At 47.9% G+C, this 15,604-nt stretch overlaps 1 protein-coding gene across 3 annotated transcripts in view; it reads right to left on the bottom strand.

The window, feature by feature from the left end:
- LOC143817877 (uncharacterized) overlaps window positions 1–15,604 on the bottom strand; it is a 35,230-nt gene that overhangs the window by 16,635 nt on the left and 2,991 nt on the right. For 2 of the 3 annotated variants that reach the window (XM_077299345.1, XM_077299344.1), the window contains exons 2-4: window positions 11,330–11,623; window positions 7,537–7,773; window positions 1,457–1,723 (exon numbers count right to left, since the gene is read on the bottom strand). In XM_077299345.1, coding sequence (XP_077155460.1) covers window positions 1,457–1,723; window positions 7,537–7,773; window positions 11,330–11,623 — 798 coding nt within the window. The remainder of the gene's footprint in view (window positions 1–1,456; window positions 1,724–7,536; window positions 7,774–11,329; window positions 11,624–15,604) is intronic. The other variant, XM_077299346.1, reaches the window with a different exon arrangement.

Genomic DNA, 15,604 nt, shown 5'->3' with positions numbered 1-15,604 from the left:
GGACGTTTCGCTATCACAGGACGTGACGGACGTCTCGCTATCACAGGAAGTGACGGACGTCACGCTGTCATAGGAGGTGATGGACATCTCGCTATCACAGGAGGTGACAGACGTCGCTCTATCACAGGAGGTGATGAACGTCTCGCTATCACAGGAGGTGACGGACGTCTCGCAATAACAGGACGTGACGGATGTCTCGCTATCACAGGAGGTGACGGACACCTCGCTATCACAGGAGGTGACGGATGTCTCGCTGTCACAGGAGGTGACGGACGTCTCGCTATCACAGGAGGTGACGGATGTCTCGCTATCACAGGACGTGACGGATGTCTCGCTATCACAGGAGGTGACGGACACCTCGCTATCACAGGAGGTGACGGACACCTCGCTGTCACAGGAGGTGACGGACGTCTCGCTATCACAGGAGGTGATGGACGTCTCGCTATCACAGGACGTGACGGATGTCTCGCTATCACAGGAGGTGATGAACGTCTCGATATCACACGAGATGATGGACGTCTCACTGACACAGGAGGTGATGGATGTCTCGCTATCACAGGAGGTGACGGACGTCTCGCAATAACAGGACGTGACGGATGTCTCGCTATCACAGGAGGTGACGGACATCTCGATATAACAGGAGATGACGGACGTCTCAGTATCACAGGAGGTGACAGACGTCTCGCTGTCACAGGAGGTGACGGACATCTCGCTGTAACAGGAGGTGACGGACGTCTCGCTATCACAGGAGGTGACGGATGTCTCACTATCACAGGAGGTGACAGACATCTCGATATAACAGGAGATGACGGACGTCTCAGTATCACAGGAGGTGACGGACGTCTTGCTATCACAGGAGGTGACGGATGTCTCGCTGCCACAGGAGGTGACGGACGTCTCGCTATCACAGGAGGTGACAGACATCTCGATATCACAGGAGATGATGGACGTCTCGCTGACACAGGAGGTGACGGACGTCTCGCTATCACAGGAGGTGACAGACATCTCGATATCACAGGAGATGATGGACGTCTCGCTGACACAGGAGGTGATGGACGTCTCGCTATCACAGGAATTGTCGGACGTCTCGCTATCACAGGAGGTGACAGACATCGCTCTATCACTGTCACAGAAGGTGATATATACAGTAATCTCTGCCTAGGATCTCTCCATATCAGGACCCACTGGGCAAGATGGGACAACTGGTTGGGAGGAGATTTACAGTGATCCAGCCTGGAGCAGACACAATGGCTCCGGTCACTGGATTGGTGCCAGTACTTCTCCTCCTCCTGACATCACACCACAGGTCTCAAAAATTAAAGTGATGAGACCCAGATAGAAGAGGCAATGAGGAGGAGCAAAAGAGGAGGCAAAGGAGAGAAGACCAGGCACATCTGAACACAGCCGCATACACCAGCCTCCCATCAGGCGCCTGTAGAGCGCCGTACACACTCACCTGGTACTCGGGGGGGCACTGTGATGGTGGCTTTACTACTGGAGACCTCATTACTGGCGACACACCACAAAGTCTGCGGCTCTTTCCCCATGGATACGGTGAGGTTCTGCTGGTCGGATATGGTGAGGTTCTGCTGGCCGGACACCTGGTGAGTGACGTTTCGCCATTTATACTGCAAGGGTTGAGCGCCATCTGAGGAGCAGGAGCAGCTCAGCGTGACGTTGTGCCCCACAGTCGTGTTCTGTACAGAGACTTTACACACCGGATCTGTAGAAGACAAAAAAGAAATGGATCAGCTCCTGCTAACCCCATGTACCGCAGCCGACGGGTGTGCTGCAATAATATCCACACCTGATACTGCCGTATAGAGGAGGTGCGATTATGTTTCGTGCAGAACACAGGTGACAACATCACACACTGAGGAGCCATTGTGCACGCTCCTGCCTCCATGTCTCCTCTATAGTCAAATAATTTGGTAAGACCATGTGCCACGGTTCTTGTCCCTGGAATTTCGAGGGGGGGTGAGTCCACAGAATGGAGGCAGACCACTATCTTACTGGAGGTTATCGGTGGTAGAGCAGAGGTTAGGATATCATCCAACAGGTTCATCTCACCCGGTGTCCATGATGATGCACCCCTACACAATCAGTGGGGGACTCTCCACTGTGTCACAAGAAAGGTCCTCATCCCGTGTGGAACTAGCCTACAAAAAGAGCGCTCTTTCAGCACTGAAAACTGCAGACCCAGATCTGCAGATTATAGTCATCATATAAAGCCTTGTAGGAAAGCAGGAGGAAAAGTCCTAGATGGGAGATAGGTGTCACTGTGGTGGCTGGCCTCGGTGATGCAAGTCCTGGATGTGAAGGCTCCAGCAACAGTAGGTAGGCTAGGGGTAAATCCTATCACAACAGGTCCTGAGTAGGTGCACCTGGACAGCCATGACCAGAACCAGGCTGTGTGATCACTCGTCAGTCAGCTGGGGGAGAGGGAAGAGTGGGTCATGTGGACCTGGAGAGAGTATCTCTACAGCTCTTGTATCGTTGATGTGGCTGCTTTACCCCTGATGAACTCCCGTTATTCCCAATGGGGGGGAAACACGTCGGGCATGGTCTGGGGATCTTCTAATAGATGTTGATCACGTACATCCTCATTGAATGATCTGCACCTCTGGGTTTAGCTGGACGAAAAGGGTTGGGAAACTCCAGCAAATAGATGAGTATTGCGGTGGCATATTATATATACTCCTTGTTCATCTGCATTAGTAGGACGACTGTGTCCCCCCCTGTTTTTGCTGGGTTATAAAATTCTCCTTTATTTACCTATGACTGGCTGTAATTACGTCCTTGCTACCCAGAAAATCTGTGTAATGGTCTGTTCACATCTTGTAGTGGCAAAACAGTTGCCGATTTCTGTTGATTATTAGATCACAGTGAACATGTGGGTGCATTATCTGGTTATTATTGAATAACTAACCTCTTATATTTAGCACTCTTATATCATAAGACATGTTATAGCAAGACAAGATGGTACTCACTTTTTGAATGCAGGAGTGCTTGTTCAATATCTGATATTTGTATTTTTGTAGGCACTTTGGTGCTGTTATAAAAGCTGTATCTGGACAAACATACATCTTTTTTGCACTCTGTGTACCCGTTTATTCTTATAACTCAAAGTCATTGAACTTGATGGTAGTCCCTTATGGGTACTAATATTGAATTGTACGTATACTAATTATTTTTGGTTTTGTTGATTTTTTCTGATTAATTTTTTCCTTATTTTCCTTTTTTTTCTCTTATGGGTATCAGAGGTATTTATGGGACATTATCCTTTGTCTATCTGTAACTGTAGGGATTGTGAGGGACCCTAGGGGCAGTCATCGTTGAGTGGGGGCACCTACCGCAGTAAATCAGGGTGTCTACCTCCACTGCCAGGCAGGCGATAGTATAGGTACATGACTTTAGGGTTCACCAGTTTTCCTTATTGTAGGTATTTTCTAGGGAATAAGAGGGTGAGCCGTCGAGGAGTGGGGGCGCCAACCGAGAAAAAGTAGGGTGCCAACCTCCACTGCCAGGCAGTACTCATTGTAGTGTGACCTAGGGTTTTTTTAGGTACATTTAATATTTTCTAACTTTTTTACTCAATTATTCATGTTAAATAGAGTTTTTTACTGGTTCTATTAAAAGTTACATCTTAGGGATCCTTGTCTTTTTGGTTTATAGACCTGGAGAGAGACAAGTCAGAATCTCTTTGAGAAGAGTCTGCACAGGCCGTGGGCACCAAACTGCAAGTATCACTGGTTGCTATGGACAATGGCCGTTTTGTGTGACCGGGCTGTGGCTAGCTCAGCCATGTCTGAGTAGCCAGGGTCTGGTCTGTTTAGTTAGCACCTGGATAATGCTGGGATTTATGTTTATGGTTTTGTTTTTGGTGCTGTGCAACCTGTGGAAATAAACATCATTCTGTTTTGAAATAAGATCCCTGTGGCATTGTGTTCCAAGTGGCTAGCCAAGAGCGAGAATCCCAACAACCTCTTCTTTCTTGACTTCTGACTTCATAGCAGCTTGAAGACAACTTGGGGGGGTCTTTTCACTTTCCAAAAATTGGGGATAAGCGTTCCGAAATTTTCTCTTTCCTGCGAACCTACTGCAAGGATGGAAGGTTCACCGAACGCTCTCTGCTCCTTCTTATCTGCCATTGGCAAAAGCCAGAGGACTCCATTGTCCACCCAGCTGTATGTCCCGGTGATGGGATTTCTGACCATAACCCTACAAGCCAACATGGATAAAAAGAGAAGAAAAAAAATTAGCCATCAGCACTGTACATTGACTCCACGTCGATGACCTATTATGTATCGTACAGACCCTCAAATATCATTCCTGCGCGCACTTCAGTCTATCCATCCATTAGTCATCCATAGTCAGTGTAACCTCCAGTCCAACATGGAGAACCGACCTCAGATGTCCTCAACCTTCTCATTCTTGTACTATTCGATGTCTGTTCATAACCATGCACCCTAATTGACAGAACAAAGTGTTCCCTGAACCCTTCCTCCCGGACAATTCTCACCTCTGTGTGTTCCGTTTTTCTCTTCTTCTTCCACAAGCCATAACTTTATCTCTCTCCGTCTACATTGATAGCATTCTGGGTACATATAATGTTTGGATCCATTTTTTGGAGGGAAGTAAAAGGATCAGGAAAAAGAAAATTCTTACAGTTCTTACTGAAGGTGTTAATATTCTGCTTTGATAGATCAGACTTTTATGGATGGTGTGATCCCAAATAGGTTCATTTTTATATGGGGTGAATTCATTTTTCATTTTAGAAAACTTTTTTTTTTAGCAAAGGACATAGTGTAAAGCGCAGCCTCCAATGAAGCCCAAACTGTGACATTCCCAGGAAGACCAAGATGGTGGCTGGTGGTGCATGATACAAAAACCGACCGTGCTGGGGTGACCGCATGTGGGGGCTATGAGCCGAGGTCCCTCCACAAATATGGGTGTAACTGTACGATCGTGCTGGGGTGAACGTATGTGGGGGCTATGAGCCAAGATCCCTCCACAAATACAGGTATAACTGTACGACCATGTTGGAGTGACTGCATGTGGGGGCTATAAGCCGAGATCCCTTCACACGCAGCTAGTATCAGTCAGTGTGAGTGTGCACCAACACGATTGCAGGGGTGTCTGGGGACAAGGGGGTCGGCGGGCGCACAGGTCTGCTAGCTGAAACCGCATGGACCAGGGATCGTCTCGCCGAACGCCCGCTCTCCTTTTCCCGTGGGCATAATACTACTCACACAACACAGGGTGAAGGTAAAGCAGTGTGGCATTGCTTTATTGAACCACAAAACAGGCAAATAACATGTACAACAGTCCCAGCAAAATACCCAAGATGGTGCACATTACAGAATCTCACCCTTCCGCTGATTCGCCGGGATATTGGCAGCTGTAACTTCAGAGCTCCCAGGGCCGACTACCCTACCTGTGACACGCAGAGAGAGGAGGTAATAACAAGCATAGGAAGATGACAGTCCACTGAGATACAAGGCCAGGTGACCAGAGGGTCACAACCTGGCTTCTCCAAACATCTTAATGGAACCAGGCGACCGTCTGGTCCCATTCCTGGCTTTCTCCAAACATATCCATGGTTCAGCGATGATTAATGGAGCAGATCTGTATTCTTCCAACCAGGGCCTCGGTCCCCTAAGTTGTTTCCTGTAGAATGGTAGATCCGTGTCCCTCATGATGGGGCCTGATGAATTGGCTTAAATTGAAAAGTCAACATACAGGTAACAGTCTATTCTTCTTGGTTTGCTAAAAATAGACATCTATTTAATTAAGATATAATGCTGTGTCTCCACAGGGCGCCAATGGGTTACTATGACAACAGGGGCCCCTGTGCCACCATCTTGGTCCTCCACTGAAGCTCATCTTTATCCTTGGCTTCGGGGGAGATGTAGACTGTATATTGCAATACCCGGAGGTAGAAGCACCGAGCTACCTGTGACGCCATCTGCCGCCTCGCTCTACGTCACCATCATGGGTGTGTCACTAACCATCCAGTAATGCCGGCGTCACCCCCCACATCCATCACCATGTAATCACGGTGTGCTGGGCACTGCTGGGATCCCACATTCGATATATGTGAAGTGTGCAGTGCCGCCCTGCCCTATACACAGTGCCGTGCCGAGCGCCCACACTCCACAGCTCTTAGGCCTGAGGCTGTTTAACCCTTTAACAACAAGGGAGGTTTCTGTGCTCCGTTCATTTGCTCTGCCTTCTTTCAAGAGTCATCGCGTCTTTTTAGTCTTCCCCCATCGCCGTATCAGGATTGTTTTTTATGGGGCGAGTCGTTGTTTTCACTGACTCCATTCATCTTATCACAAAAACACTGAAAATATGGTGAAATGATAAAACCCGCAGTTCGGCCATTGTTCCTCGGGATCCGTTGTTACATTGTTCATTGGCGGTAAGGTGTTTGCCCGGTCAGAAGGGGACGGCGACACCGAGGACACCTCCATTGTATGTACCTTCCAGATCATGTTATTTTCCCTTGTTTTCGTGGTGTGAGGCAGTGACCCCTGATACAGCTAGGGGGCGCTGTATGTGCTCTGCAGAATGTGCATGGAAGCGTAGTGAGGCCATGAGGGCGTACTACAGACACAGGTGTGGCTGTAATTAGAATAGTGAAGCAGTGACTGATTAAAAAGCCCTGTAGTAGTGGGGGAGGTGTGTCAGTGTGTTCTTGGAAGCAGACAGGGCAGTTGTCTGCAGAGCTCTCTCAGTGTGGAGCAGCACAGAGGCTAAAGGAACCAGAGAGACTGACACCCTGCGTCTTGGGCTGTCTTACGTGTACCCGGCTGCACTCCAGAGGATAAAGAGTGCAGTGCGCTGAGTGAGTACAGAGACTTGTTGTACCCGGCTGCACTCCAGAGGATAAAGAGTGCAGTGCGCTGAGTGAGTACAGAGACTTGTTACCGGCGTGCGGTCACCCAGGGAAACTGGACAGAGAGAAGTTCGGCCTGTGTATTGACTGCGTCATATAGCCATGCATTATTAATGGACTGTATGAAGAAGCCGTATACTATATTGACTGTGTACAGTAACACAATAAAAGAACGTTTTGTTTGAACTTGTTTGGGTCACTGCCGTTTCACTGTGTTTGGTCATACCGCTGCATCACAGTGGTGAGACGAGGTTTTTTTTTATCCCGCTTTCTGCACTTACGATAATGACATTTTCTTAGGGAGGTGAGATTAAAAATAAAAACAATTCTTCCACTCTTCATTTTCTTTTCTTTACAGCTGTGTAAACGCCAATAGAAATGATACTTTTCTCGTAGAAATCTAAGTGGCGAATCATTAGAAATTTAATGTAGAAACTGTATGCAAATGAGGCTGGAAGTGCCTTGGGAGTGCGGCAATGCACTGAGAAGCAGCAGTCCAGTTGCTTTCCCCGCCCCACTGCACTTCCAGCCTAAGGCAAAAAGAAGCAGGGAGACATGAAAGAGGAGGCACATCTGAACACAGCCGCATACACCAGCCTCCCGTCAGGCTCCTGTAGACCCCCGTACACACTCACCTGGTCCTCGGCCGGGCACAGTGATGGTGGCATTACTACGGGAGACCTCATTACTGACGACACACCACAAAGTCTGCGGCTCTTTCCCCATGGATACGGTGAGGTTCTGCTGGTCAGACACTCGGTGAGTGATGTTTCGCCACTCATACTTCGAGGGTCGAGCGCCATCCGAGGAGCAGCTCAGCGTGACGTTGTGCCGCACAGTCATGGTCTGTACAGAGACTTTACACACTGGATCTGTAGAAGACAAGAAAGAAATGGATCAGCTCCTGCTAACCCCATGTACTGCGACCAGCAGATGTGCCTCAATAATGTCCACACCAGAGCACGCGGCAGCAAGCCGAACGTGGAGGTCTATGGGAATAGTGGCATTATGCCACATAGACAACTACATCACACACTGAGGAGCCATTGTGCACGCTCCTGCCGCCATGTCTCCTCTGTAGTCAGATAGGTAGGTGAGACCTCACACCACAGCTCCTGTCCACAGTGGGGTGAGGCCACAGAATGGAGGCCGTCCACTAACTAACTGGGGGATAATGGTGACAGAGAGGAGGTTAGAACACCGTATAGTAAGGTCATCTCACCCAGTGTCCATGATGGTGCACCGCCACCCCCTGTTGTGTCAGGAGGGGGTCCTCATACTGAGTGGTGCTCATCTAAAGAGCACTAAAAACTCCAGATCTGCAGATTACACTCATCACATAAAGACTCTTCTTCCTTGGGGCCCGATCTCTTAGAAGCTCAGACACAACTCAGGGGAATTTACACAGGCCAAAAATACGGAAAACAGAGGAATAGTGTTCCATTAAGGCCACGGTCACACCTTCAGTATTTCCCTCACGTGCGCTCTCCCAGAGAGGCCCGGACATCTGATAATGACATTTGGTAGGAGGAACGCACCACATGCGCAAAGTATACCGGCTAATTACAATGCAGGAGTTAAAAGGTCAGATGGGACATCAGCCACTCATCCCCCATAGAAAAAGCTTACGTGAAACGTGTGTCGGCGGTGGTCCCGGGAATCCTCTTGGTCCGTGCACCAGCACTTCACATCATGGGTAGGTGTACTTGATACGCTCGCTTATACGTTGCTTCTTTTCCACATGCTAGCCTAATTTATACCAGTAATACCTCTGAGCACTTTACGTGAACTGTATGATGTGATTCTGCTCAAATTCTAATATTTGCACAGTGAGACTTACTGTTTCCACGAGAGAGATGCCGTAAAGTGGCTACCAGCATACCTTCCAACTTTTGAAGATGGGAAAGAGGGACAAAGTTTGAGGAGCGTAAAGCGCGCCGCGGCAAATTTTAGGCCACGCCTCTGACCACACCCATTCATAATTAGTCACACCCATATCCACGTCCCAACCACACCCATTTAGCACTGCTGATCACACTGTTTCATATACAATAATTATAAACAAAAAAATATGGCCACACAGTGCTCCATACTGTATAATGACCACACATGATGCCCCATACTGTATAATGGCCACACAGTGCTCCATACTGTATAATGGCCACACATGATGCCCCATACTGTATAATGACCACACATGATGCTCCATACTGTATAATGGCCACACATGATGCTCCATACTGTATAATGACCACACATGATGCTCCATACTGTATAATGGCCACACATGATGCTCCATACTGTATAATGGCCACACATGATGCCCCATACTGTATAATGGCCGCACATGATGCTCCATACTGTATAATGACCGCACATGAGGCTGCATACTGTATAATGACCGCACATGATGCTCCATACTGTATAATGACCGCACATGATGCTCCATACTGTATACTGGCCGCACATGATGCTCCATACTGTATAATGACCGCACATGATGCTGCATACTGTATACTGGCTGCACATGATGTTCCATACTGTATAATGACCGCACATGATGCTGCATACTGTATAATGGCCACACATGATGCTGCATACTGTATACTGGCTGCACATGATGCTCCATACTGTATAATGGCCGCACATGATGCTGCATACTGTATACTGGCTGCACATGATGCTCCATACTGTATAATGGCCGCACATGATGCTGCATACTGTATACTGGCTGCACATGATGCTCCATACTGTATAATGACTGCACATGATGCTCCATGCTGTATAATGGCCACAGTTCTCCATACTGTAAAATGACATACAGGCAAGCAGCTCACACACACGCACACAGCTCACACACACGGCTCACACACACCTCACACACATGCAGCATCATACACACACACGCAGCATCACACACACACACGCAGTATCACACATACACACGCAGCATCACAAACGCAGCTCACAAACACATGCAGCTTTAACACAAATGCATCACACAGGCAGCCATCACACACACACACACACGCAGCCATCACACACACGCAGCCATCACACACACACCCAGCCATCACACACACACACACGCACCCATCACACACACGCACCCATCACACACACGCACCCACCCATCACATACACACCAGATACCTCATACACACATGACACACACACACACATGCAGTATCACACACACACACACAGCATCAGACACACACACACGCAGCATCTCACACACACACACGCAGCATCACACACATCACACACACACATGCAGCATCACACACATCACACACACTCCTCTGTGGTGCAGGGGCGGCTGATGTCCATGTGCAGCTCTTCAGTTTCTCCGGCTGCTCACAGCTCTGCACTGTCCCGGCACCTCCCCCATTTCTCCTTCTCTGCCAGGATAGCAGCTAAGAGCAGGAGAAGCCGGAGCTCCGTGCACACACAGGAGGTAGTGAGTCGCTGACCTCTCGTCTTGATCGCTGCTGGCTCTCAGCCTCTCTCCCTCAGCGTGGCAGGCAGCGCAGCGCCGCACAGGGGGCGGGGGCGGTGGGGAGGTGACCCAGCTTTTATAAAAAAAAAAAAACCAGCCACAAACCTAAGTTACTCAGGTGCCGCCCCCTGCATTGTCCCCGCCCCAGGCACGTAGTGCGGGACAACTAATGTCCCTCCCGGGATCCCGTGGCTGACTGCCAAAATCAGGACAGTCCCGCGGGATCCGGGACGGTTGGGTACACATAAAATTGGCCATTTTTATGAGCTAAACGCTCTAATTTTTCATATTTCTAGTGCAGTAATGTAGTTCAATTTTCGTGTTTCATGTTTGCATGTTTCAGCTCTGCAGTGTGCTGCCTTACTTGCTTTACTGTTTCCACGAGTCTCTGATATCACATACTGATGTGTATTGTAGAAATTTTTCCTTACCCAAACCTCCCATTCCCGGGGCACTCGTGGATCCCACCTTTATGAACCTTGATATTCATGTTCTGATATATCACACTATGTATTGCCTTTTATTTGTCTTATCAGTGTCCCTGTGAACTATTTAATAGAAGCAGAAAAGGTCTGGGCCCCCCTCTGCTCGCCGGGCCCCAAACGCCAGTAATGCCCTGATGGTGGTCCTGCGTCCAGGCTCCAACCATGGGAGATTGAAATGCAGAAAACGTTGAGAAAGGCCGAGCTGCCCTGTCTGTGACTCCCACTAATTGCTATGAGGACAGCGCAGCTCAGCTGTTCTGTAATTGCCGGCATGAGAGGATGAAATGGGAAAAACCTGTAAAAATCATCCCGCCCCGTAGAGTCTAAATCACCAATGAAGGACGGTCGCCAACTAACCGCTCATTGTGACCGGATATGTGCCACAATCAGCTGGTGTAATACTGGCTCCTGCCTGGAACGATCCCCCGGTCCCGCACTCACCGAGCACCCGCAGGCTGAAGAAGAGGTTCCGAAATTGGCCATCGACCAGGAGCACCGCCTTGTACAGCCCACTGTCCTCCGGAGTCAGGTCCTGGAGGATGAAGATCTTCTCCATCAGGTTTAAATCAACCCTGTCCTTAATGTTATAGAACCCATAGAAGTCCGGCTCCTTCCCCTCCTCCAGGTCCACGATCTTTATCTCATTCTTTAGCCAGGTGATCTCCGAGGGCTGAACATCTCCACCCGCTCTGAAGGTCACACTGCTGCCGGTGACTTTAGTAATCTGCTCTTCTCCTAAGAGAAAAAGAAACAAGGGATCAAAGGTATATGGACACTGTCAGAAAATAGGAAGACGTCCTGATTACTTCAATTACACATACAGAGCTCTCAGCTGCAGTTTCCTCTGCCTGCCAGCACAAGACTGGAATTCTAAGCCACTCTTTCTCCCCCCTGCTATATAATTGTAATGTGAGCCCAGTATGCCAACACTGGGATCGCTGCGTAATTTATATTGTTCTGTGCTGCGAAAGCTGTCTCTCTCTAAATCCCTCATTCCCCCCTCCCACCTAATACCAGCCCAAACTGGTACAGCCCGTTCCAGAAAGCATGGGACTCTATTGTTCTTTGAAAGTTAGGTATATTGGCACCGATACGGGCTAGATATATAAGGATTATATATTCCGGATGTCCATCGAGAGATATATAGCTCACGGAAATCGCTAGGAGCTAAACCCAATGAGTGTAAGGAGCGTGTTTCGCCATAAACGGGTCATGTAACTATGCCGTGTTTACACTTAAAAGAATCCCCCCGATGTGGTGCACATCCTGATCATTATGTCGTTCATATACGAGGTTCTTACAGCGAGTTGTGTATAAAAATGGTTTGTCCCAGCTCTAAGAAAGGGGAGGATTCAGCTTCTGAGTGAGGTCACCACAGCGGCAGTGCCTTGGTTTTAGGCTGGGAAATAAGTGAGTGAAGCAGCAGTCTTCCAGTGTCCTTTGTCCAAGGAATGAGCTGAGAGTCACGTCTGAGATGCACTGGGATATATGCCCATCCCCCACAGCACGTGGTCTGCCATGAGATGAGATGATATGAACGAAATGTAAGTGTTTTTTCAACTTTAATCCCATTTTATTTGTAATTGTACTGTACATACGACTTGTCTACTTTTATAACACCTTTTTATACTTCTGTTAACACTGCCTACTTTTTTTGGAATAAAATATAAAAAATTACTAACTTTGTCTCTCCTTGCTCTATAATGTACTGTCACGTCCTCTGAAGTGAATTACGCTACTAATCTGGGTTGGCTCCGGACCTGTTACTAAGTAAGAAATCGGAGCTGGTGGCAGCGGATTTGTCCTGTGCATTTGGGAGGCTTTGTAGCGACTGGCGGAGTTGATAATTATTGTTCTCGCCTAAGTGGGAGTAGTTATACCGCCCTCGCTGCAGTGTGCCCAATAGCCAGTATAAAGCAAGGCAGCCTTTCTGGCGACTAATCATCTTAGGTGCAGTACCCGGTCTGACCTGAGGGTAAGGGGGGCACCAGAGAGCTGCAAGTTCCAAACCGGACCTGGGAAGTGGGATATATATATAAATCCCCTTCAGAAAGAACCAGGGGCAACCAAACAACCCCAATTCATGACAAATTGGTGTGAGCAGCAGGGAAGATAAAGATATCCTCCCCATGAATCGTGACAGACACCTCAATATGACCTGAAAGAAAAAGTGACGAGCGACCGTCGATGAGTGTGACACCTAGGAGAGGCGAACTTCCAAGAGTAGACCCTCCCCGGGGTGAGCGAACCTGAGACTGCGGGAAACTGCAGCATGGATATGGTAACAAAAAAGGACGGGAATATATGCAGAGAAGGCCTAAGCGTGAGCATACTAAGCAGGTACACAGAAAATAATCAGGCGCCTCCACTAAGGGAGGGCGGCCTGATATACCCAGTGACATCATCTGATAGGAACAGCAATAGTTCCGGGTCAGATGCTGCAAGCTAAAGAGCCGACAGAGCGCATGGCCTAAGGCGCATATGCAGATTCACCGCCGGACGTGAGACCGACATGATAGGAGAGACACGCCGAGACCCCCGACCAGTTGGATGCCGCGGTGCGGGAACAGAGCAGTAAGTATTGGGAGGCAGGGCGGGCGCAGCGGCAGCAGTCATGACAATGAGCCCAGACTGTACGTGTCTGACACTACAGATCCCGAGCTAAGCCTGTATTATACTCCAGAGCTGCACTCACTATTCTGCTGGTGCAGTCACTGTGTACATACATTACATTACTGATCCTGAGTTACATCCTGTATTATACCCCAGAGCTGCACTCACTATTCTGCTGGTGCAGTCACTGTGTACATACTGTACATTACTGATCCTGAGTTGCATCCTGTATTATACTCCAGAGCTGAACTCACTGTTCTGCTGGTGCAGTCACTGTGTACATACATTACATTACTGATCCTGAGTTACATCCTGTATTATACTCCAGAGCTGCACTCACTGTTTTGCTGATGCAGTCACTGTGTACATACATTACTGATCCTGAGTTATCTCCTGTATTATACTCCAGAGCTGCACTCACTATTCTGCTCGTGGAGTCACCGTGTACATACATTACATTACTGATCCTGAGTTACATCCTGTATTATACCCCAGAGCTGCACTCACTATTTTGCTAGTGCAGTCACTGTGTACATACATTACTGATCCTGAGTTACATCCTGTATTATACTCCAGAGCTGCACTCACTATTCTTCTGGTGCAGTCACTGTGTACATACTGTACATTACTGATCCTGAGTTACATCCCGTATTATACTCCAGAGCTGCACTCACTATTCTGCTGGTGCAGTCACTGTGTACATACATTACTGATCCTGAGTTATCTCCTGTATTATACTCCAGAGCTGCACTCACTATTCTGCTCGTGGAGTCACCGTGTACATACATTACATTACTGATCCTGAGTTACATCCTGTATTATACCCCAGAGCTGCACTCACTATTTTGCTGGTGCAGTCATTGTGTACATACATTACATTACTGATCCTGAGTTACCTCCTGTATTATACTCCAGAGCTGCACTCACTGTTCTGCTTGTGGAGTTACTGTGTGCATACATTACATTACTGATCCTGAGTTACATCCTGTATTATACTCCAGAGCTGCACTCACTATTCTGCCGGTGCAGTCACTGTGTACATACATTACATTACTGATCCTGAGTTACCTCCTGTATTATACTCCAGAGCTGCACTCACTATTATGCTGGTGCAGTCACTGTGTACATACATTACATTACTGATCCTGAGTTACATCCTGTATTATACCCCAGAGCTGCACTCACTATTCTGCTGGTGCAGTCACTGTGTACATACATTACATTACTGATCCTGAGTTACATCCTGTATTATACCCCAGAGCTGCACTCACTATTCTGCTGGTGCAGTCACTGTGTACATACATTACATTACTGATCCTGAGTTACATCCTGTATTATACCCCAGAGCTGCACTCACTATTCTGCTGGTGCAGTCACTGTGTACATACATTACATTACTGACCCGGAGTTACATCCTGTATTATACTCCAGAGCTGCACTCACTATTCTGCTGGTGCAGTCACTGTGTACATACATTACATTACTGATCCTGAGTTACATCCTGTATTATACTCCAGAGCTGCACTCACTATTCTGCTGGTGCAGTCACTGTGTACATACATTACATTACTGATCCTGAGTTACATCCTGTATTATACCCCAGAGCTGCACTCACTATTCTGCTGGTGCAGTCACTGTGTACATACATTACATTACTGATCCTGAGTTACATCCTGTATTATACCCCAGAGCTGCACACTCACTATTCTGCTGGTGCAGTCATTGTGTACATATATTACATTACTGATCCTGAGTTACATCCTGTATTATACCCCAGAGCTGCACTCACTATTCTGCTGGTGCAGTCACTGTGTACATACATTACATTACTGACCCGGAGTTACATCCTGTATTATACTCCAGAGCTGCACTCACTATTCTGCTGGTGCAGTCACTGTGTACATACATTACATTACTGATCCTGAGTTACATCCTGTATTATACCCCAGAGCTGCACTCACTATTCTGCTGGTGCAGTCACTGTGTACATACATTACATTACTGACCCGGAGTTACATCCTGTATTATACTCCAGAGCTGCACTCACTATTCTGCTGGTGCAGTCACTGTGTACATACATTACATTACTGATCCTGAGTTACA

This window comes from Ranitomeya variabilis, chromosome 3 (genome assembly GCF_051348905.1).
Source record: "Ranitomeya variabilis isolate aRanVar5 chromosome 3, aRanVar5.hap1, whole genome shotgun sequence".
Lineage (NCBI taxonomy): Eukaryota > Metazoa > Chordata > Amphibia > Anura > Dendrobatidae > Ranitomeya > Ranitomeya variabilis.
Note: the sequence above shows the minus strand (reverse complement) of the source record. Positions and strands in the feature narration are given on the sequence as shown.